At 48.7% G+C, this 22,234-nt stretch overlaps 1 protein-coding gene and 1 long non-coding RNA gene across 19 annotated transcripts in view; one reads left to right on the top strand and one right to left on the bottom strand.

Annotated features, from left to right (window-relative positions):
* The window catches only part of LOC308457616, a 107,176-nt gene that overhangs the window by 19,534 nt on the left and 65,408 nt on the right, over window positions 1-22,234 (top strand). The gene's annotated exons all lie outside the window — the stretch shown is intronic.
* CACNA1C (calcium voltage-gated channel subunit alpha1 C) overlaps window positions 1-22,234 on the bottom strand; it is a gene marked incomplete at its 5' end in the record, with an annotated part of 488,103 nt that overhangs the window by 16,625 nt on the left and 449,244 nt on the right. For all 7 annotated transcript variants that reach the window (XM_080971552.1, XM_080971554.1, XM_080971553.1 and 4 more), the window contains 9 exons: window positions 538-861; window positions 6,473-6,576; window positions 7,495-7,592; window positions 7,923-8,054; window positions 9,838-9,870; window positions 10,606-10,958; window positions 12,170-12,304; window positions 15,695-15,822; window positions 16,485-16,586. In XM_080971552.1, coding sequence (XP_080827678.1) covers window positions 538-861; window positions 6,473-6,576; window positions 7,495-7,592; window positions 7,923-8,054; window positions 9,838-9,870; window positions 10,606-10,958; window positions 12,170-12,304; window positions 15,695-15,822; window positions 16,485-16,586 — 1,409 coding nt within the window. The remainder of the gene's footprint in view (window positions 1-537; window positions 862-6,472; window positions 6,577-7,494; window positions 7,593-7,922; window positions 8,055-9,837; window positions 9,871-10,605; window positions 10,959-12,169; window positions 12,305-15,694; window positions 15,823-16,484; window positions 16,587-22,234) is intronic.

Here is a 22,234-nt window from a genome sequence, read left to right on the forward strand (position 1 = left end):
GTTTAGTTCATTTAATAACTGTAATTTTATTAAACTACACTTCTGTATATTTGTGCTAGCAGATAAAGCTTTTGCTTTATAGAACATTCTGGTTATAGGAATAGAATAGCAATCTTGATCAAGAGGGCAGGCTATAATAGTGGGGATATTAACGGCCTTGGACAATTACGTAAACATTTTAATAAACCCCTGCCCTCAGGCCCAACCTCCCTGTTTCTATTTGACAAACTTTATATCCTACATAAGGAATTATTTTCCTTTCATACATTTACTGTTAATTACTTTTGTAAAAGGCAAAGATTTCACAGGGACCTCAAAAACTGCATGACTGGGATAAAAACTGGTGGTCTTGTTCAGATTAATGGTCTATCTAAGAATTGTAAGAGTTTTGGATTCATCTAAAGGAAAAGTAAGCTTAACCTCCTATATTTGTGTCCATGAAATATAATGTATTGCATAGAATACATGTAACTTTGGGGCCTGATCTCCATAAGTATCATGATTGTTACATCAGTTACCAATACCACATCAACTTACCGCTTCAACAAGGCTGTTAGCGCTGCCGTGAAATTGTCTGCCACACTCTCTGGTCTGACTGGGAACTGTGAGGGAGACCGGCCTGGCTTTTCGAGTGCTGCTAGAGCTGGGGCTATCAGAATACAAGGAGCTGCAATGTATTGATGGGAAGCTATTATTGAGTTTCTCATTGGATTCCTCTCCTTCAAGCCGCAAGGTTTTAATAGGCTGCTGTAACCAATCTTGTATACAGGGTGTGGCAGGGGGTGTGGCACATGACCGAGATGATCTTAGGGGTGAATGGCTTCTTTGAAGAAGAGGACTCAGGCCTGCAACTGCTAGTGCCTATAGATAGAGAGAAAGGAGAACATTGTACATGATGATGGCTGCAAGTTGAATCATAATATGAGAAAAGAAACTGTACAAGCTGACTTATAAAAAAGGTTTCTTAAGGTAAATAGAGGAGTATATGGTAGAGTTGTATGAAATTATGCATATGGTAGAAATGGACAGGGAGAAAAACCCTTCTCCCTTTCTCATAATACTGTAACCTGGGGTCATCCAATGAAGCTGAATGTAGGGGGATTTGAAATATACTCAGAGTCGCAAAGTGATTTCATGCTCTTTATTCAGCTCATAGTGGTGAGGAGGAATGAATAAATGTCCCCTCACAGTATCTGCTTTATATACATTATTTACACAATGGGCTGCACATGATTGGCTAATTCTGGAATTCTACTGTAAGCCAATCAGGTTGTGGATTCACTTCTATCTGGAGCAGGATTGGGTGGTTCCTGCCAACCAATCATACTGCTGCATTGTTCTAGGACCGATCAGACTGCTGCATTCTGAATCCTATTGTTCTAGGACCAATCAGACTGCTGCCTTTTGGATCCTATTGTTCTAGGACCAATCAGACTGCTACAGTTTGGATCCTATTCAACTCAGTACATAACACCCCTCCCCTCTAAGTTCCAGTCCTGCCCGGGAGGTCGCATTCATAGTCCTCAAGGTATGCCGGCGGCCTACGTGTGCGTTGTGGCCTGGGGTGTTCCCTGGTCCGGGCTCCGGGTTCTGGCTCGTGTTCCAAGGATGCTGGCTGTGATGCGGCTGTTTGGTCTGGTGCAACCGGCTCGCTCAGTCGTGGTTCTGGTTCCGGTGTCCTTTCGGCCTCACGGGTCCTCTCTGTATTTACTGATTCTGCCTCTCCTGCTGGCCCCTCCTGCTCTATGGGCCTCACTGCCCCGCTGTTCCCTTGGGACTCCTCTGACCTGTCCTCCTCCTGGTTTTCTCCCGGGAATCGTCGCCGTATCTGGTCGCAGTGGCGGCGCCAGCATTGCCCCCCATCCGTTAGCACCTCGTACGACACGGGGCCAGTGACCCTGGTGATTGTGGCGGGTACCCATGCTGGGCCTGCCCCAAAATTCTTTGCGTACACTGGGTCCTGGGCCTCGAAGGTCCGGGGGTTCCTGCCTTCCCCCACCACTACCTCATCCTGAGCTCTATCGGGGTGAAGGCGGTCCAATCTGATTGCAAGGCGCCGACCCATTAGTAGTTCAGCGGGGCTCCGGCCAGTCGTTGAGCTGGGGGTGCTGTGCTGTGCTAGAAGGAATGTGGCAAGGCGGTACTCCCAGTCCCCTTGCGTCATGCGGCGAAGGGTGTCCTTGGTGGTCCGCACCATGCGTTCTGCTTGGCCATTGGTGGCAGGGTGGAACGGCGCCGAACGGATGTGGCGGATGGCGTTCTGCGCTGTGAAGGTTTGGAATTCTCCTGACGTAAATGCAGTCCCGTTGTCTGAGACGAGAGTGTCAGGGAGCCCGTGGGTTGCAAACAGCCTGCGTAGTACCCGGATGGCTGCGGACGTGGAAGTGGACGGTACCAGTGCGACTTCCAGCCATTTGGTGTAGGAGTCCACCACTATGAAGAATGTTTTCCCCTGAAAGGGGCCAGCGAAATCCACATGCAGGCGTGACCATGGTGCTCGGGCGGACTCCCAGGACTGGACTGGGGCCCTTGGGGGATCTGGGCGGGATTCTTGGCAGGCCTGGCAATGTTTGACCCAGGCCTCTATCTCTCCATCGATCCCCGGCCACCACACATAACTCCTGGCAAGGGCCTTCATTCTTACTACCCCTGGATGTGTCTCGTGTAGGGCTGTGAGGACCCTTTTGCAGAGGGGCTGGGGAACAACGACTCTGCTTCCCCATAACAGGCACCCCTTGTGGGCCGACAGTTCATGTTTGCGGGTTGTGTAGCCGGCGAATTCTGGCCCGGGGCTGCTGCTGGGCCATCCCCTCCACACCCAGTCCAGGACCCGGGAGATGACCCTATCTTTCTTGGAATGGTGTGCAACTTCTTGTGCCTGAATGGGGCGGTCGGGAAGCAGCTCCAGGCTCATAACCTCTTGTGCAGGTGCTGGGTCAGGGCCTGTTTCCGGTAGTGGTAGCCTGCTGAGGGCGTCCGCATGGCCCATCGCCTTCCCAGGTCGGTGAATCAGTGCATACTGGTAGCTGGCAAGGAAAATTGACCACCTGAGGACGCGAGGAGACAGCACTTGGGGGGTCTGCTTTTCGGGGGCAAACAAGCCAAGCAACGGCTTGTGGTCAGTCACCACGGTGAAGGGCCGCCCGTACAAGAAATCATGGAATTTTTTTTCTCCCTTTACGATTGCCAGACCCTCCTTGTCGATTTGCGAGTAGTTCCGCTCGGTTGTGTTGAGTGTCTGGGAAAAGTACGCCACCGGTACCTCTCTTCCATCCGGGAGTTGGTGCCCCAGGACAGCTCCAATGCCATAGGGTGAGGCGTCGCATGCTAGCACCACCGGCAGCCTCTCGTCGAAGTGTGCCAAGACCGAGTTTGAGACAAGCAAGTCCTTGACTGCCTGGAATGCGGCCTCCTGGCGCTGGCCCCACACCCAAGGGGCCCGCTTGTCCAGGAGTCTGTGTAGGGGCTCCGCTACCGCCGCCTTGTGGGGAAGGAAGGAATGGTAAAAGTTCAATAGTCCCAAGAAGGCCTGAAGTTCAGTCTTGCTCTTGGGCGCTGGGGCATCACAAATGGCCCGTACCTTGTCCCCAGTCGGGTGGACCCCTTCTGCGTCCACCATAAATCCCAGAAAGTCCACCTGAGGCACTCCTAGTAGACATTTTTCCCGCTTCACCTTGAGACCCGCCGTCTGGAAACGGTGCAGAACGGTGCGGAGGCGGTCCTCAAACTCCTCTGGTGTGGGGCCGGCAATCAACACATCATCGAAGAAGGGGGTGACGCCAGGAATCCCTTTAAGGAGAGAGTCCATTATATTCTGGAATATGCCTGGTGCCACGCTGACACCGAATTGCAGCCGCTTTACCCTGAACGCTCCTCTGTGCGTCACAATCGTCTGTGCCTCTGCTGTGGCCTCATCTACTGGCAGCTGTTGATATGCTTGGGCCAAGTCCAGCTTGCCAAAAATTTTCGACCCAGCCAGGGTGGCCAGGACATGGCTGACCACTGGCACTGGGTATGCGTGGGCCGTGAGGGCCTTGTTTATGGTACATTTGTAGTCTGCGCAGATGCGGACCGAACCATTAGGCTTGACGGGTGTGACGATTGGGGTTTCCCAGGGAGCATTAGGCACCGGCTCCAGCACTCCTTGCTCTACGAGTCGGTCCAATTCCTCGTCTATACGGGGTTTCAAGGCGAACGGGACCCGGCGGGCCTTGAGCCTGACCGGTCGTACTGCGGGGTCAAGCTGTAGCGCAATGGGGGGGCCCGTATACTGTCCCAATTTCCCATCGAAAACCCCTGGAAATTCCTTGCATATGGCGTCCACGTCCACTTGTAAGCTAGTGTGGTTCACCCCGGTGACAGCTAGCCCCAGTGGTCCAAACCATGCCAATCCCAGTAAGCTAATGTAGGGGCCCTTGACCACAAGCAAGTCCAGTTGCCGCGTCCGCCCTCGGTATTGCACCCTGAAGGTCCCCACCCCCATTGTGGGGACCTTACGTTTCTGGAAGTCCCGGAGGGTGAATGGGGCCGGCCTGAGTTTGGGACCCCCAGTGGGACACAGTTTCCTTAAGGTCCTTGCCGAGATTATGGATAGAGTTGAACCCGTGTCAAGCTCCATGCGGCATGGGGCCCCCTCTATCTGTACCTCTACATAAATTTTCTCTACGTTGGGGTGGGGCAACTGGTATACCTGGAAGTCCGTGAGCTCCGTCGAGTTGCCTTGGTGCGTTGGGCCCCGGGACCTGGGGCTCTTGGATTGGTCATCTGATGCCTGGTGTCGGGTGGGCCGAGCCCGACACACCCGGGCGATGTGTCCCGATTTTCTGCACTGCCTGCACTCTGCGTTGCGGAAACGGCAGGTCCTCCTCTCGTGACTCTCCCCGCAGCTTGCGCAGTTCCCTCCTTCTCGTCGAGGCAGCTGTGGTCTGTGCGCTGCTTGAGTGCGCTGCTGTACTCGGTGCACCTCCTCCCTGTCGGATCCTGAGTCGTCGGTGAGGTCTTCATGGTGGACCCTCGGTTGGGATGGCAGGCTCGGCCGTGCCTCTTGGGTCGACCTCTCGGCAGCTTCTGTTGCCAGGGCCTCCTCCAGAGCGACCTGGAACGTTAGGTCCTTCTTAGCGTAGAGGCGCCGTTGCAGCTTCTCATCCTTCAGGCCACCGACGAGGCGGTCACGAAGCATGTTCTCCAGCTCTGAGAAGTTGCAGAACCGGGCGGCTTGGCGGAGAGAGGTCACAAACCCAGTTATGGTTTCCCCAGGGGCTTGCCGCTTTGCGTAGAAGGCATTTCGACGAGCCACCACTGAGGGCTGCGGCGAAAAGTGCCCCTTCAGCTGTTCCATTATTGTTTTGTATGGAACAGTAGCGACGTCTTCAGGCGCAAGGAGAGCCCGGGCGATTTCAAACGTCTCCTCTCCGCAGACGCTGAAGAATATCGCCCTCTTCTTGGCGTCTTCTTCGTCGGTGACCCCTTTGGCTTCTAGGAGGAAGGTGAAACGGGAGGCGTACGCTTCCCAGTCTCCAGATGCTGGGTTGAATGGCGAGAAGCTGCTGTTGGCTGCCATTCTGAGTTCCTTGTGCCCCGGAGCTGAAGCCTGGATACACGGTGCGAGGCAGCGGTGCGGCAGTTGGCGGTGCTGCGGTGCTGTGTGTGGCAGTCAGCTCAGCGGGATCCCATCCTCGTCGCCAGTGAAATATACTCAGAGTCGCAAAGTGATTTCATGCTCTTTATTCAGCTCATAGTGGTGAGGAGGAATGAATAAATGTCCCCTCACAGTATCTGCTTTATATACATTATTTACACAATGGGCTGCACATGATTGGCTAATTCTGGAATTCTACTGTAAGCCAATCAGGTTGTGGATTCACTTCTATCTGGAGCAGGATTGGGTGGTTCCTGCCAACCAATCATACTGCTGCATTGTTCTAGGACCGATCAGACTGCTGCCTTTTGGATCCTATTGTTCTAGGACCAATCAGACTGCTACAGTTTGGATCCTATTCAACTCAGTACATAACAGGATTCAAGAGAGACAAAAGAAAATACTTCTTTACTCTGCATATACAGTTGTACCTTGGTTTTCGAACAGCATAGTTCTCGAACGTTTTGGCTCCCAAACGCCACAAACCCAGAAGTGACTGTTCGGGTTTGCAAACTATTTTGGAAGCCAAACGTCCGACAGGGCTTCTGGTTGGCTGCAGGAGCTTCCTGCAGCCAGTCAGAAGCTGCACTTTGGTTTCCGAACGTTTTGGATTATATGCAGTACAATGCAACAATTGAACTGAAAGATCACCAAGGCAACAGTAATTGCTAAACTCTTGTTTTTCAGGAAGGTACAGGTGGCATATAAGACGTAATTGATAAATCAGCATTTCTGGCCATTGCTGTCTGTCCCCAATCCAGAAACAGCTGAGTTCAGAAGCATATCTAGTGAGAGTGTGATCCCATAGTTAGATGTTCACTGATGAATGCTTACCTGATGATGTACCACATGCAAGGGCACTGCTGTCTTCTGTGGGACTTCCGTACCCTGATTTTTCTGTCTCTTAAGACACTCCAGATGAAAGGATGCTCTTCGACCTGCAAAGCCAGTTGCACAGAAGTGTGATAATATTTTAAGCTGCTTTCATAACACAATTAGGGGTGGAACTTCATGTAACATTTTATGATGCAAACATGGGTTCTTATTTGTATATTTGCCTTGTATCACTAATAAAGGGGGTAGGGTATTTGCAGAGGAGAACAGGCAGGTAGAGGCAGATGCACAATATTTTCCTGCACACCACTGATCTCTTGCAACTCTTTTTGTTTTTAGCACCCTTTTACCCCAGTTGGAATCCGAGACTGGAAATAAGCCTGATTGGAAAGAAAAAGGGGGAGGATTTGCAGGAGAAAATCAGCAAATACAGAAAAGGTTAAGCATTTTCAGTTGGTTCCTTCCTGCTGCCACGTTCAGATACAGGTTGGAGACCGATCACATCTCTTTCATATGAGATGTGATTTTTGGCCTGCATCGCACTGAGATGGCAAACCTGTGTCTGGACTGTACTACATCAAAATGCAGGTGGAGGCTGACATAATGTTTGGATGGGGAATCACTGAAGAAAGAAAACATGCTGTCTGATAGAAGGGTTCCAATCTATCTTTCTCCCTAGCGTGCCTAGTTTTACATATGTCAGAATTTTAAAAGGGTATTTTGGGGGGTAGTGAAATATTCTGTCATTAGACTATGTACCTGTTGTATAAGTAGTACAGTTGAGAAAGGTTTACAACCCCATTTGCTATTTGAGAGAATTAGAACTATTCTGCTTTGAAAAAGTTAAAACAGGCAGCCTAACAATTCCCACAGCTGCAGAATATTTTTTTTGTAGGTGCCAATGTTTTTCAAATTGGCTGAACCCCAGTACTCCCAACATGCCCATGTAGTAAAAATGCTTGCGGTTAGAAAATCTGAAGAGATATTGTTTCATGTTTGTCATATGAAGCTGGAATTATTACTTAGTGATGAGGAATGCAGGAACCCACTCTTTGGAGAGTATCTAATGTTGTTTTCAGGTGGAGTTAACTGTCTGTGTTCATCATCTTTACATGAGAGCCTGTAATGGAAAAGGACAAGTTAGCTTCAAATGAGGACATGGCTCCTATTTGAGGTATGAGTTAGTACAGATTGGAAATATATTGTCCCATCCTGCAACACGTAGGATGATTTGTGCTATTAGGACTGGAAGCTAGGATAAGAGTCTAGGGTCAAACTGTGCTATGGTTGGATGGAGAAAAATGGCAGTGTAAGTATAATCTTAGCCTCACTCCCTTGCTTGAAATACATGGGAACTCTGGGATTTTTGCTTTATGTGTTTGGAGTTGCAGGACGCCCCCCTCCCACAAACCTAACAACCCCTACTTGGCTGCAATAGCAAAATACTCACATTTCAGTTGGTACCAGCTTTGGTTCACCACAGTACTCAATTTCTTCATTCAGTTGCTCATCATATTTCTCTTCCTCTTGACAAGTCTCCTCCTCACAAACAATAGCCACCTGACTGTCTCTGGAACAGGATCTAATGAATATAAGAGAAATAGAAATAGTGAATAGAAATGTAGAAACACATATTCCTTTTGCATTATTTTATAACACATCCATTCAAAGAAAACACACAAAACATAAATTATGAGAAAAGTGTGATACAGTCCTTACGTATAGCTCTTAACTTTGTCAGAATTAACATGGAAATTTTGAGATGGGTGAGGGTGGGGACAAAAAGCATGTACTTTAGGCTTCATGTTCTTGATGCTTGTCCATACTTCTGAAATAGAACTTTTGCGTCACTTCCCAAAAGCACGCTAAAGTGATAACTTTTTAAACCACAACTTAGGAACTTAGGAAGTGGTATATAAATAAATATATTAAATAAATAAACTCCAAGATACAACACTGCAATCTTAACTGTAGAAGCTTGGAGAAACAGACCTGAGATACAAACTGATTGATCAAGCAAATGTTTATGTAGCTTATTCAGGGCTTATATATGAACATATGACAGTTTCCCCTATTGATGCTATACTGAGATATAACTGCTGAATAACTTGCCTATAAAGCAAAGGTAAACTGTAATTGGTGTCCACAACCTATATTGATTACTTAAGCCGTTTCCTATTACTGTTACTTTACATTTATCAGTTATCAGTATTTGGTGGAAAAATAAAAATCTTTCTACGTTAATGTGAAATAACAGCATTATTTTGAACTCATCACCACTGAATCAGACTGGACTAATAATTTCATACTTAAAAATGCATTGAAAGAGCAGAAAAAAAAGACTTGGGGGGACCAGATTATATGGTATGCTGGAGATTCATGATAGGTCTCCTAGTTTTAAAAGAACAAGACCTTAAATGAAGTCACAGGAGACCACAAATTGTTCAGAGCAGTAGTGGGGCAGGAGGGATTTGTAATATTCCTACACTGTTTTGAATGCCCCTCAAACCTACTATTTGCCTTTTGTGGTGTAAAGTATAAGTCACTATTTGTCTCCACAAGGCAAATTACAGCTCTCTCTCTCTGGGTGTTATTCTAGCAAACAGCACAGGTGAAAGGTCAAACATTTATTCCAGCTCTGGTGCCACTCTGAATAGATGAGGAGTTCCCCACAACTACTATTCAATATTTTTAAAAAAGGAATTTAATTTGAATTTGCCTGCCTGTGAAATTGGCGAATCACAGACAGGCTTTGGGAAGCATCACTTGAGCAGCAGAGCCAACTGGAGACTGCCTGCAGTCTCCACTTAGGTTTGCTTCCCAGGGTTAAAAAGGGGACACATCCTCATCCAGCACAGCATTCTGCTGACTGCCACCAGGTGGGCTGATTGAACTGATAATCACCCAATGCCCAGGCCAAAGTCCACTTAGATCTGTAATCAATAAAGTTGTGGCCTGTTTTGATCCAAGAACGTAGTCCTGTGTATGGTATTTCTTTCATGTTCATAAGGCACCAGGCAGCAGATTCACTGCGCTTGAACATACAAGCACATTTCTGTAATTTTTCAAAGGAAGTTGGAAGATCAGTCAGGGCTCTCCCACATAGTTTGTCGTTTGACCTGAGCACGCAGAATTAGTTACAAAATGACTTATAAGTGCTCTGCATAACTCATTCAAATTAATTTATTGTAAGTCTATGCCCTACATTACAAAAAATTACGGTAATCATTTATTTGTTCAGTGATGTGATCTCTTGCTCTCTCACTAGGTCTGTCAGTACTGAAAATAAATAGTTTATATTTAATATCAGTCTATAAAGTAACTTATATCCCAAGTATGTTAAGAGCAGGAAGAGAAAGACCTACCGCCCCAGTGTTTCGTAGTAATGTGTCCTAGTTCTTCAGGGAAGTATAGGAAGGAAAAGAAGATCAAATCAGGAATATAGATGGAAAGGAAAAATAAATAAAATATATTTGGATTTCTTTTGGATTTGCAGGAAAAAGTAGAAAAATAGAACAATACTAGTTCTTGCAAAAGCATTTGTCTTGCAAAAGAAACTTGACTGCTCTAGACTTAGTTACATTTATGTAAATGGATGTAAACTCATCTGAAAATCAAAGAATGAGTTATATTATGAATGATAACTACCATTTCTTAAATGCTCTCTAAAATTAACCAAGGACTTTATTGCTAAACACTGAGATTTTTAAAAATAGGAGTTTGAAACACATTGCATTTGCCAAAATGTTGCCCAGTGTACTATGACAGAGCTATGTTAGCAACAGGGCTATGTTAGCAAGCTCACTTTCCATCAATTCAAAGCAGAGGTGTCAAATCATCTTTACAGCAGATGCTTAGTTGTTGTACTAATACTTTTCTACTAGACAATAATGTTCATTTCATCTTTATTTGAGAAACACAAACTCTCTCAAGTCTTGTTCCCTATGGTTATTATTTCAGTCCACAGATCATATACTGGGACACTTACTCATAACTAATTCCTGTGTGGCTCTTCACATATATGGATGGCCTACAAATGTGCAAAGAGCAAAGGAGGGGCAAGAATGCAAAATATAAATATCCCTATATTTATAGGAAATAATAGAACTACTGCTACAGTTACTGCTCTTTACCTTCTGCAGCCAAGCTTCCAAGGAACTTCTTGGATCCGTGCAGTGGGTGATAGAGGGGTGCCATGGCCTTCCACAGTACTGACAGTGCTGGGGTAGCTTGGTGGGCTGGGGAAGCGACTCAAGGCAGTGTTGTTGGCATTGTTGATGTTAGCATTGGAGCCGGATGATGAGTAGCTGCTTGGAGTGAAAGTGGAATCCACAAGCTTCTCATGGGATGGGGATTCAGTGTCTCCCTGATTGCTGCTAGATTTATTGATGTGCAAAGGGCGCTGAGTGGTGAATGTCTGAGGGAATGAACTTCTGCCATCACTTTGGTAGTAACCGACATGATTTCCAAACAAGCCACCTGCTCTCTGTGAACAAAATCAAAAACATATTCTTAGTGAGTGGGTCAAATAGACACTTCCAATGTATTTATTTTATGCATGCATGCAGTATTGTTTGAAATGAGGCATGGTCATTATTTTCACCAATATTTCAAGCAGGACATGAAGGGAACCACTCTCCCATTTATGATTCTCAGCAGCTGGTGTTCAGAGGCATACTGCCCCTGGCAGTGGAGGTCGAACATAAGCTATCATGGCTAATAGCTATTGATAGCTTAATTCTCCATGAATTTGTTTAATCCCATTTCAAGGCTGTCCCAAGATGCACCACAAAGCCCTGGCCTACTTCTGGAACATCCAAATGGCTCGTGCTGTTGACATGCTATCCTCCCAAAAGAGCAGAGCTAGTCATCAATCCAGGTGCTTTTTAACAGCCACTGAGTAGACTTCCTTCACTGATATACCTCCTGAAGCATAACTATATCAGGGCGCATCCTCTTCAGGGCAGTGGCAACTTGTGCAGGCTTTATAGGGTCCCTAAGGCCATTTACATTAAGCAAGACAAATTTTAAGCCTCCATAATTAACTGCCATCTAAGGAGAGAAGTGAATGAGGTTTCATCTTGTTGACACCAATCTAGGGAGAGAGAGAAGTGCAGACAAGCTGCTTCCTAAAGGTAAAGGTAAAGGTACCCCTGCCCATCAGGGCCAGTTGTGACCGACTCTAGGGTTGTGCGCTCATCTCACTCAAAAGGCCGGGAGCCGACGCTTGTCCGCAGACAGCTTCCAGGTCACATGGCCAGCGTGACTAAGCTGCAGCTGGCGAACCAGCGCAGCACACGGAAACGCCGTTTACCTTCCCGCTGGATAGCGGTCCCTATTTATCTACTTGCACTTTTTGGGGTGCTTTCGAACTGCTAGGTTGGCAGGAGCTGGGACCGAGCGACGGGAGCTCACCCCGCCGCGGGGATTTGAACTGCCGACCTTTCGATCGGCAGGTCCTAGGCTCTGTGGTTTAACCCACAGCGCCACCCGCGTCCCCCAGCTGCTCCCTAGTACATTGTTAAACCTAAAAAAGCAATCCACCCCCCAAACAACCAACCTTAATTATTGATCTGACAGAATCATGGGACATTGCTTCTTGTTGGATATAACAGATTTATTTGATTTTTGTGATTTGATATGTTAGAATATGATCTAATTCCATAGGCCAATGGAGGTTTTTAGAAAAGTACTTACTCTGAAAATATCATCTTCAGAGGCAGCAGAAACAGCTTCTTTCATGGCCTTGTCTAATTCTTCTTCAGCTGTTAAGTCTCCAGAGATTGCCCGTCGAATTTCTGGTCCAATATCATGTAATGTGCGCAAACCAGCCTGTAAAATAGTATAATTTAGCACATCAGTAGGTTAGAGAAAAAATAGTGAAACTTACTTGGAACTGGGCACCTAAGAGCTACTGAGCCTCAATGAAATAGGATGTTGTGGTGGTGGGGTGACCAGCCTCATATAGCCAATGGACTTACCGTATTTTTCACCCTATAGGATGCACTTTTTCCCCTCCAAAAATGAAGGGGAAATGTGTGTGCGTCCTATGGGGCGAATGCAGGCTTTCGCTGAAGCCTGGAGAGCGAGAGGGGTCGGTGCGCACCGACCCCTCTCGCTCTCCAGACTTCGCGCAGCTCTCCGCAAGGCGCGGGAGCCCGGCGCTGGGCTCCCGCGGCTTGCGGAGAGTTGCCTGCATGCTGAAGCCTGGGCGCGCTGGGCTCAGCGCGCCCAGACTTCGCGCAGCTCTCCGCAAGGCACGGGAGCCCGGCGCTGGGCTCCCGTGGCTTGCAGAGAGTTGTCTGTTCTGGGGGCTGGGGTCGGAGGAAAGCTCGGGCTTCCACCGCCCCAGCCCCACGCCTGGGGGGGGGGAAAATAAAAATTTTCCCCTTTATTTCCCCCCAAAAGAACTAGGTGCGCCTTATGGGACAGTGCGTCCTATAGGGCGAAAAATGCGGTTAGTCTAATTAATGCGTGAAGGAGTCAATGTCATAGAGTAAGCTGTCCTGTCAGGCTTAGCTATGTCACTTCCCCTTACCTTAGGAGGAAATAAGCCTATTCTAGCTCAGAAACTCAGCAGGTTTGAGCTGGTAGCTCCAGCTCAGCTGCATGTCTCTCACCAGCTACTCTTGAGGTCCTATACCAAAAATCTATATAAAAAATCCAATATGGAACTTGAATTTTAACCTAGTTATTTCTCCTTAGTAAGTAAGACATGTGGAGAAAAGCTCTGCTCTCTTGCCCTACATTTTGCTTGAATGAACCAGGCATAACCACCTACCAGTACAAAAGCACACACCAAGTTCAGTCTGGCAACAACATCAAGAAATATCAGTTCCTCAGATAGGCACTTCCCCATATTCCCAGAAGATGACTACCATCTCCCCCAACTTCCCTAAAGGTGTTTGCAGATGTGACCTGTGCTCTGGCTAAAAAAGTGCCAGCTGTCACTCAACCCAATATGGAAAGGAAAACCTTAAAACATGGACTGTGCCCATGCAGGTTTTGGCCACTCATATCGGGATCCTTGTCCCTCATTGACCATCATAACACTCTGCAGCTGGTATCTACACTGCATTGTTCACTAGAACAGAAGCCTTTTTTGTAAGTCACATAATTAGGTTAGATAGCTTTGAACCAACAAGTTCCTGTTATTTTAAATATTCTGCTTTATCTGTTTTCCCTCTTCCTTCTTTGTTATTCTTAACTAGCGGTTGCATCCTTGCTTGCTCCACTTGCCAACCCCACTGCCACTTCCTCCACATTATACCCCTACAGGATCCCCTTCCCACCCCATGCAACTACAGGTAGCAACCATTTTGTGTGAGTGATTCACTCCTGGAGGAGGAGGAGGATGAAGGAGGTTACCATGGTCATGGTCTGTGCAAGCAGTGTGGACAAGCGGAGGAGGGAAGGGAAAGGAGAGGGAGGGAAATGGGTGCAAAGCGAGGGTACAGAATGGAAGACAAAATTATATTCTGTTAGTGAGGAATTCTCTGCTGGAGAATAAGTTGGATACTGAGTCCGCATCTCTTTTGTCATGGTTATGCAGATGCTGGCGCCCACTCACAGAAGTTCCTCATTGCCTACCCAGAGGAGAAATGCCTGTCTTTTGCCATGCTAAGGCTTGCTCCCATCCTGCTTTTCAAAAGGAAGAGGCAGGGTTGTAGAATTTATTGGATCAACATTTCAATTCATGCTTAGCCATTTCAATATATAATAGATTTGTGCATTATGTAGTTTGGAAGAAACAGAAACCCAAGTTTGAGTTCTTAATCTGGCAGCAAGGGCCAGGACAGTGTCCCTTTAGAAGCAATTTATCTGACCTCCCAGATTTCACCTAACCTGGGACTTATAGCGGTTAATAGGGAGTGTGGTGGCAGCAACCAGACAGTTGGGGATGCAACTGGCATACATTGCAAAGCTGTTGTGCAAGGAAGGGCATAAGTAGCCTCTTCTCGCCTCTCCATTGCTAGAAGCTAGTTTCAGTTTTCACTTTTAAGCAAAAACTGGCAAACTACATGACTGCAGAAGCTTATTCTAATATTGGAGTAGATAAAGGTAAAAAAGGTAAAAGACCCCTGGATAGTTAAGTCCAGTCAAAGGCGACTATGGGGTGTGGTGCTCATCTCGCTTTTCAGGCTGAGGGAGCCAGCATTTGCTTTTCAGGTCATGTGGCCAGCATGACTAAATTGCTACTGGTGCATGGAGGAATGTGACAAGTGCCAGAGCACACAGAACACCATTTACTTTCCCACTGCAGCGGTACCTATTTATCTACTTGCACTGGTATGCTTTCAAACTGCTAGGTTGGCAGAAGCTGGGACAAAGCAACAGGAGCTCACCCCGTTGTGCTGATTCAAACCGCAGTGGCGTCGCAACGGGGGGGGGGCAGTGTGCCTTGGGTGCCATGTCAGGGGGGTGACAAGAAGGCACCCTGTGGGGGCTCAAGCAGCCATCGCGCCACCGCATGTGGAGGATCCTCCGTTCGCGGCTGCAAGCAGAGGATCCTGGCGCTTGCAGCAAACCACTATGTACAGTGCATGTGTGGTGCCACATGCATGCGCTGTATGTAACGCCGCCGCACAAGCGCTGTACATAGCGGTTTGCCGCCAGCGCTGCATGGACGGCGGGTGGGATCCTTCCATTGCCACTACCGCCACGAATGGAGGATTCTCCATTTGCGGCTGCAGCTGCAAGCAGAGGATCCCGGCACCGTCCGTACGGTGCTGGAGCACTGCCACCAGCAACCCACTATGTACGGCGTATGTAGCAACGCCACACATGCACCGCACATAGCGGTTTGCCGCCCCAGGTGTCATAACACCTTTGTTCGCCCCTGTCGAACTGCCGACCTTCTGATCGGCAAGCCCAAGAGGCTCAGTGGTTTAGATAAATGGGAGTGTCTATTAAGGTATCATAGAAATGAAAAGCCTGTGAAAAATCAAAGCTTGTTCTGCAGGAGCTGAGCACAATCAATAAAAAGTACACAAAAGGATACCTGATATAGCCATGTCTTGGAGGAGCATAAAGCTGGCATTCAATGGGGTTTTAGTCAGAATACATTTAAAATTAGGTCTGGGACTCATCAAATAGGATGTTGTACCTCCCCAATGTTCCCACAGTTTGAGATTCGTTGGTTTATATCTTTGGTGGAAAGACTATGGAAATGGTGGATGTGGTGGATCAGTAGCATAATATTAAGCAATATCTGTTTCTTACCTGGAGGGAAAGAGCATTCCTCTGTGAAGGTTTGCCAACAAGGCCCTGTTCTTTGCGTTTCTTGAATTTTCGGAAATACTCTTGAATCAGGAATGTAGCATAAAACTTTCCAACTGTTACCTCATCATCTAAGTTTAAAAGCATAGAAGAAGCTGAAAACAATTATATTTATTTGTTGATTTCTCATTCACCAGGGCATAGTTATTTACTGGTGGTAATGTCCAGCCAGGCAAGTAGTTATTCTCATATACTGTAAAGAGAAGCTAGGCTTCTCTTTTCCAAGTAATTACAGAGCATGTTACAGAGTATTAAAAAAATATATTTTATTGTTCCATGTTTAACATGTAAGCAGAATAGAAAGAGGAACAAATAATGGTAGGTAGAAAGGGAGATTGTATACGTATCAGTGTACTTATTTAAGTGTATAACTGATAACAATAGGGAGTAGCTTTTCATATATCTTATCCTAAAATGCACATCAGAGTTTGTCATGTGTATCTAAATGCCTTACATAGTGTTCTTCTTTTGTTTCCAAAAGTAGTAAGAAAAATACATTTTTTCAATAAAGTTGTCTATATCTGTTTGGCTGCTCTCAACTGTTTTGTAATTTTTTCTGTTAATGCAGATTTCTACTCACTAATACCCATGTACCAGAGGTTCAGCTTGTCATTTCCCGTTCTTGGCTATTACAGTACTTGTCTAGCCATCGCCATCATAAATATTATTTCTTTGCATGGAAAAATATTGATTTGTCCTTCAGTATTAAATACAGAAAAAAAGGTGTGCTCACCACCTGCTGGGGGCACAACTTGATCCAACAGTTTCATGCTGGTGCGCTTCCAAATCTTTTTAATTATTGCACGCAGCTCTTCATTTGCTTGCTCCAAGTTACCTGCCAGAAGAAACAGTAGCCCGAGAAGTAATTTTAAGACAAGTCTCTCAGAAACATCTTTGATTCTAGCAAACACAATTAAGCCTGTTGAAATATACTCAGAGTCGCAAAGTGATTTCATGCTCTTTATTCAGCTCATAGTGGTGAGGAGGAATGAATAAATGTCCCCTCACAGTATCTGCTTTATATACATTATTTACACAATGGGCTGCACATGATTGGCTAATTCTGGAATTCTACTGTAAGCCAATCAGGTTGTGGATTCACTTCTATCTGGAGCAGGATTGGGTGGTTCCTGCCAACCAATCATACTGCTGCATTGTTCTAGGACCAATCAGACTGCTGCATTCTGAATCCTATTGTTCTAGGACCAATCAGACTGCTTCAGTTTGGATCCTATTCAACTCAGTACATAACACCCCTCCCCTCTAAGTTCCAGTCCTGCCCGGGAGGTCGCATTCATAGTCCTCAAGGTATGCCGGCGGCCTACGTGTGCGTTGTGGCCTGGGGTGTTCCCTGGTCCGGGCTCCGGGTTCTGGCTCGTGTTCCAAGGATGCTGGCTGTGATGCGGCTGTTTGGTCTGGTGCAACCGGCTCGCTCAGTCGTGGTTCTGGTTCCGGTGTCCTTTCGGCCTCACGGGTCCTCTCTGTATTTACTGATTCTGCCTCTCCTGCTGGCCCCTCCTGCTCTATGGGCCTCACTGCCCCGCTGTTCCCTTGGGACTCCTCTGACCTGTCCTCCTCCTGGTTTTCTCCCGGGAATCGTCGCCGTATCTGGTCGCAGTGGCGGCGCCAGCATTGCCCCCCATCCGTTAGCACCTCGTACGACACGGGGCCAGTGACCCTGGTGATTGTGGCGGGTACCCATGCTGGGCCTGCCCCAAAATTCTTTGCGTACACTGGGTCCTGGGCCTCGAAGGTCCGGGGGTTCCTGCCTTCCCCCACCACTACCTCATCCTGAGCTCTATCGGGGTGAAGGCGGTCCAATCTGATTGCAAGGCGCCGACCCATTAGTAGTTCAGCGGGGCTCCGGCCAGTCGTTGAGCTGGGGGTGCTGTGCTGTGCTAGAAGGAATGTGGCAAGGCGGTACTCCCAGTCCCCTTGCGTCATGCGGCGAAGGGTGTCCTTGGTGGTCCGCACCATGCGTTCTGCTTGGCCATTGGTGGCAGGGTGGAACGGCGCCGAACGGATGTGGCGGATGGCGTTCTGCGCTGTGAAGGTTTGGAATTCTCCTGACGTAAATGCAGTCCCGTTGTCTGAGACGAGAGTGTCAGGGAGCCCGTGGGTTGCAAACAGCCTGCGTAGTACCCGGATGGCTGCGGACGTGGAAGTGGACGGTACCAGTGCGACTTCCAGCCATTTGGTGTAGGAGTCCACCACTATGAAGAATGTTTTCCCCTGAAAGGGGCCAGCGAAATCCACATGCAGGCGTGACCATGGTGCTCGGGCGGACTCCCAGGACTGGACTGGGGCCCTTGGGGGATCTGGGCGGGATTCTTGGCAGGCCTGGCAGTGTTTGACCCAGGCCTCTATCTCTCCATCGATCCCCGGCCACCACACATAACTCCTGGCAAGGGCCTTCATTCTTACTACCCCTGGATGTGTCTCGTGTAGGGCTGTGAGGACCCTTTTGCAGAGGGGCTGGGGAACAACGACTCTGCTTCCCCATAACAGGCACCCCTTGTGGGCCGACAGTTCATGTTTGCGGGTTGTGTAGCCGGCGAATTCTGGCCCGGGGCTGCTGCTGGGCCATCCCCTCCACACCCAGTCCAGGACCCGGGAGATGACCCTATCTTTCTTGGAATGGTGTGCAACTTCTTGTGCCTGAATGGGGCGGTCGGGAAGCAGCTCCAGGCTCATAACCTCTTGTGCAGGTGCTGGGTCAGGGCCTGTTTCCGGTAGTGGTAGCCTGCTGAGGGCGTCCGCATGGCCCATCGCCTTCCCAGGTCGGTGAATCAGTGCATACTGGTAGCTGGCAAGGAAAATTGACCACCTGAGGACGCGAGGAGACAGCACTTGGGGGGTCTGCTTTTCGGGGGCAAACAAGCCAAGCAACGGCTTGTGGTCAGTCACCACGGTGAAGGGCCGCCCGTACAAGAAATCATGGAATTTTTTTACTCCCTTTACGATTGCCAGACCCTCCTTGTCGATTTGCGAGTAGTTCCGCTCGGTTGTGTTGAGTGTCTGGGAAAAGTACGCCACCGGTACCTCTCTTCCATCCGGGAGTTGGTGCCCCAGGACAGCTCCAATGCCATAGGGTGAGGCGTCGCATGCTAGCACCACCGGCAGCCTCTCGTCGAAGTGTGCCAAGACCGAGTTTGAGACAAGCAAGTCCTTGACTGCCTGGAATGCGGCCTCCTGGCGCTGGCCCCACACCCAAGGGGCCCGCTTGTCCAGGAGTCTGTGTAGGGGCTCCGCTACCGCCGCCTTGTGGGGAAGGAAGGAATGGTAAAAGTTCAATAGTCCCAAGAAGGCCTGAAGTTCAGTCTTGCTCTTGGGCGCTGGGGCATCACAAATGGCCCGTACCTTGTCCCCAGTCGGGTGGACCCCTTCTGCGTCCACCATAAATCCCAGAAAGTCCACCTGAGGCACTCCTAGTAGACATTTTTCCCGCTTCACCTTGAGACCCGCCGTCTGGAAACGGTGCAGAACGGTGCGGAGGCGGTCCTCAAACTCCTCTGGTGTGGGGCCGGCAATCAACACATCATCGAAGAAGGGGGTGACGCCAGGAATCCCTTTAAGGAGAGAGTCCATTATATTCTGGAATATGCCTGGTGCCACGCTGACACCGAATTGCAGCCGCTTTACCCTGAACGCTCCTCTGTGCGTCACAATCGTCTGTGCCTCTGCTGTGGCCTCATCTACTGGCAGCTGTTGATATGCTTGGGCCAAGTCCAGCTTGCCAAAAATTTTCGACCCAGCCAGGGTGGCAAGGACATGGCTGACCACTGGCACTGGGTATGCGTGGGCCGTGAGGGCCTTGTTTATGGTACATTTGTAGTCTGCGCAGATGCGGACCGAACCATTAGGCTTGACGGGTGTGACGATTGGGGTTTCCCAGGGAGCATTAGGCACCGGCTCCAGCACTCCTTGCTCTACGAGTCGGTCCAATTCCTCGTCTATACGGGGTTTCAAGGCGAACGGGACCCGGCGGGCCTTGAGCCTGACCGGTCGTACTGCGGGGTCAAGCTGTAGCGCAATGGGGGGGCCCGTATACTGTCCCAATTTCCCATCGAAAACCCCTGGAAATTCCTTGCATATGGCGTCCACGTCCACTTGTAAGCTAGTGTGGTTCACCCCGGTGACAGCTAGCCCCAGTGGTCCAAACCATGCCAATCCCAGTAAGCTAATGTAGGGGCCCTTGACCACAAGCAAGTCCAGTTGCCGCGTCTGCCCTCGGTATTGCACCCTGAAGGTCCCCACCCCCATTGTGGGGACCTTACGTTTCTGGAAGTCCCGGAGGGTGAATGGGGCCGGCCTGAGTTTGGGACCCCCAGTGGGACACAGTTTCCTTAAGGTCCTTGCCGAGATTATGGATAGAGTTGAACCCGTGTCAAGCTCCATGCGGCATGGGGCCCCCTCTATCTGTACCTCTACATAAATTTTCTCTACGTTGGGGTGGGGCAACTGGTATACCTGGAAGTCCGTGAGCTCCGTCGAGTTGCCTTGGTGCGTTGGGCCCCGGGACCTGGGGCTCTTGGATTGGTCATCTGATGCCTGGTGTCGGGTGGGCCGAGCCCGACACACCCGGGCGATGTGTCCCGATTTTCTGCACTGCCTGCACTCTGCGTTGCGGAAACGGCAGGTCCTCCTCTCGTGACTCTCCCCGCAGCTTGCGCAGTTCCCTCCTTCTCGTCGAGGCAGCTGTGGTCTGTGCGCTGCTTGAGTGCGCTGCTGTACTCGGTGCACCTCCTCCCTGTCGGATCCTGAGTCGTCGGTGAGGTCTTCATGGTGGACCCTCGGTTGGGATGGCAGGCTCGGCCGTGCCTCTTGGGTCGACCTCTCGGCAGCTTCTGTTGCCAGGGCCTCCTCCAGAGCGACCTGGAACGTTAGGTCCTTCTTAGCGTAGAGGCGTCGTTGCAGCTTCTCATCCTTCAGGCCACCGACGAGGCGGTCACGAAGCATGTTCTCCAGCTCTGAGAAGTTGCAGAACCGGGCGGCTTGGCGGAGAGAGGTCACAAACCCAGTTATGGTTTCCCCAGGGGCTTGCCGCTTTGCGTAGAAGGCATTTCGACGAGCCACCACTGAGGGCTGCGGCGAAAAGTGCCCCTTCAGCTGTTCCATTATTGTTTTGTATGGAACAGTAGCGACGTCTTCAGGCGCAAGGAGAGCCCGGGCAATTTCAAACGTCTCCTCTCCGCAGACGCTGAAGAATATCGCCCTCTTCTTGGCGTCTTCTTCGTCGGTGACCCCTTTGGCTTCTAGGAGGAAGGTGAAACGGGAGGCGTACGCTTCCCAGTCTCCAGATGCTGGGTTGAATGGCGAGAAGCTGCTGTTGGCTGCCATTCTGAGTTCCTTGTGCCCCGGAGCTGAAGCCTGGATACACGGTGCGAGGCAGCGGTGCGGCAGTTGGCGGTGCTGCGGTGCTGTGTGTGGCAGTCAGCTCAGCGGGATCCCACCTTCGTCGCCAGTGAAATATACTCAGAGTCGCAAAGTGATTTCATGCTCTTTATTCAGCTCATAGTGGTGAGGAGGAATGAATAAATGTCCCCTCACAGTATCTGCTTTATATACATTATTTACACAATGGGCTGCACATGATTGGCTAATTCTGGAATTCTACTGTAAGCCAATCAGGTTGTGGATTCACTTCTATCTGGAGCAGGATTGGGTGGTTCCTGCCAACCAATCATACTGCTGCATTGTTCTAGGACCAATCAGACTGCTGCATTCTGAATCCTATTGTTCTAGGACCAATCAGACTGCTTCAGTTTGGATCCTATTCAACTCAGTACATAACACCTGTACAAAAAAATGAAGGAAAAAAACTTTTTGCTGGCTTTTATGACCTGCATAGCATGGTGTGAGAGACTGCATGTGGATAAAGCAGAAGGGCATGCATTTTATTTATTTATTTTTTGGTGAATATACAAGATGTACATAATAATACAGTGGTACCTCTGGTTACGTACTTAATTCGTTCCAGAGGTCCATTCTTAACCTGAAGCACCACTTTAGCTAATGGGGCCTCCTGCTGCCGCCGCGCTGCTGGAGCACGATTTCTGTTCTCATCCTGAAGCAAAGTTCTTAACCCGAGGTAATATTTCTAGGTTAGCGGAGTCTGTAACCTGAAGCGTATGTAACCTGAAGCGTATGTAACCCGAGGTACCACTGTATATGCAGTTATGTAACCATATATTGCAAAGCTTGCAGTATTAATTGCAAAAGCAAAGTTCACAGAACACAAGCACTGTTGCTTAAATCCACCTTAAAACATGGTAAAGAAACTCTATCTATCAATAAATACACATTTTGCTGTCTCCCTTCTCTAATTGTTATCATATTAGTCAGTTTGACTGAGTAAGCCATATCTGATACCTTCAGACACCGCTAATCAATGAAAGCAGGGTTGTCTTTTTCTACTGCTGCTATTGAAAGGTGAGTTACCATTTTCACATTTTCACCTAGCATTTTGTAAATCCAAACAGA

The sequence above is a fragment of the Podarcis pityusensis genome (assembly GCF_964106645.2).
Source record: "Podarcis pityusensis genome assembly, chromosome: 10".
In the NCBI taxonomy this organism is placed as follows: domain Eukaryota; kingdom Metazoa; phylum Chordata; class Lepidosauria; order Squamata; family Lacertidae; genus Podarcis; species Podarcis pityusensis.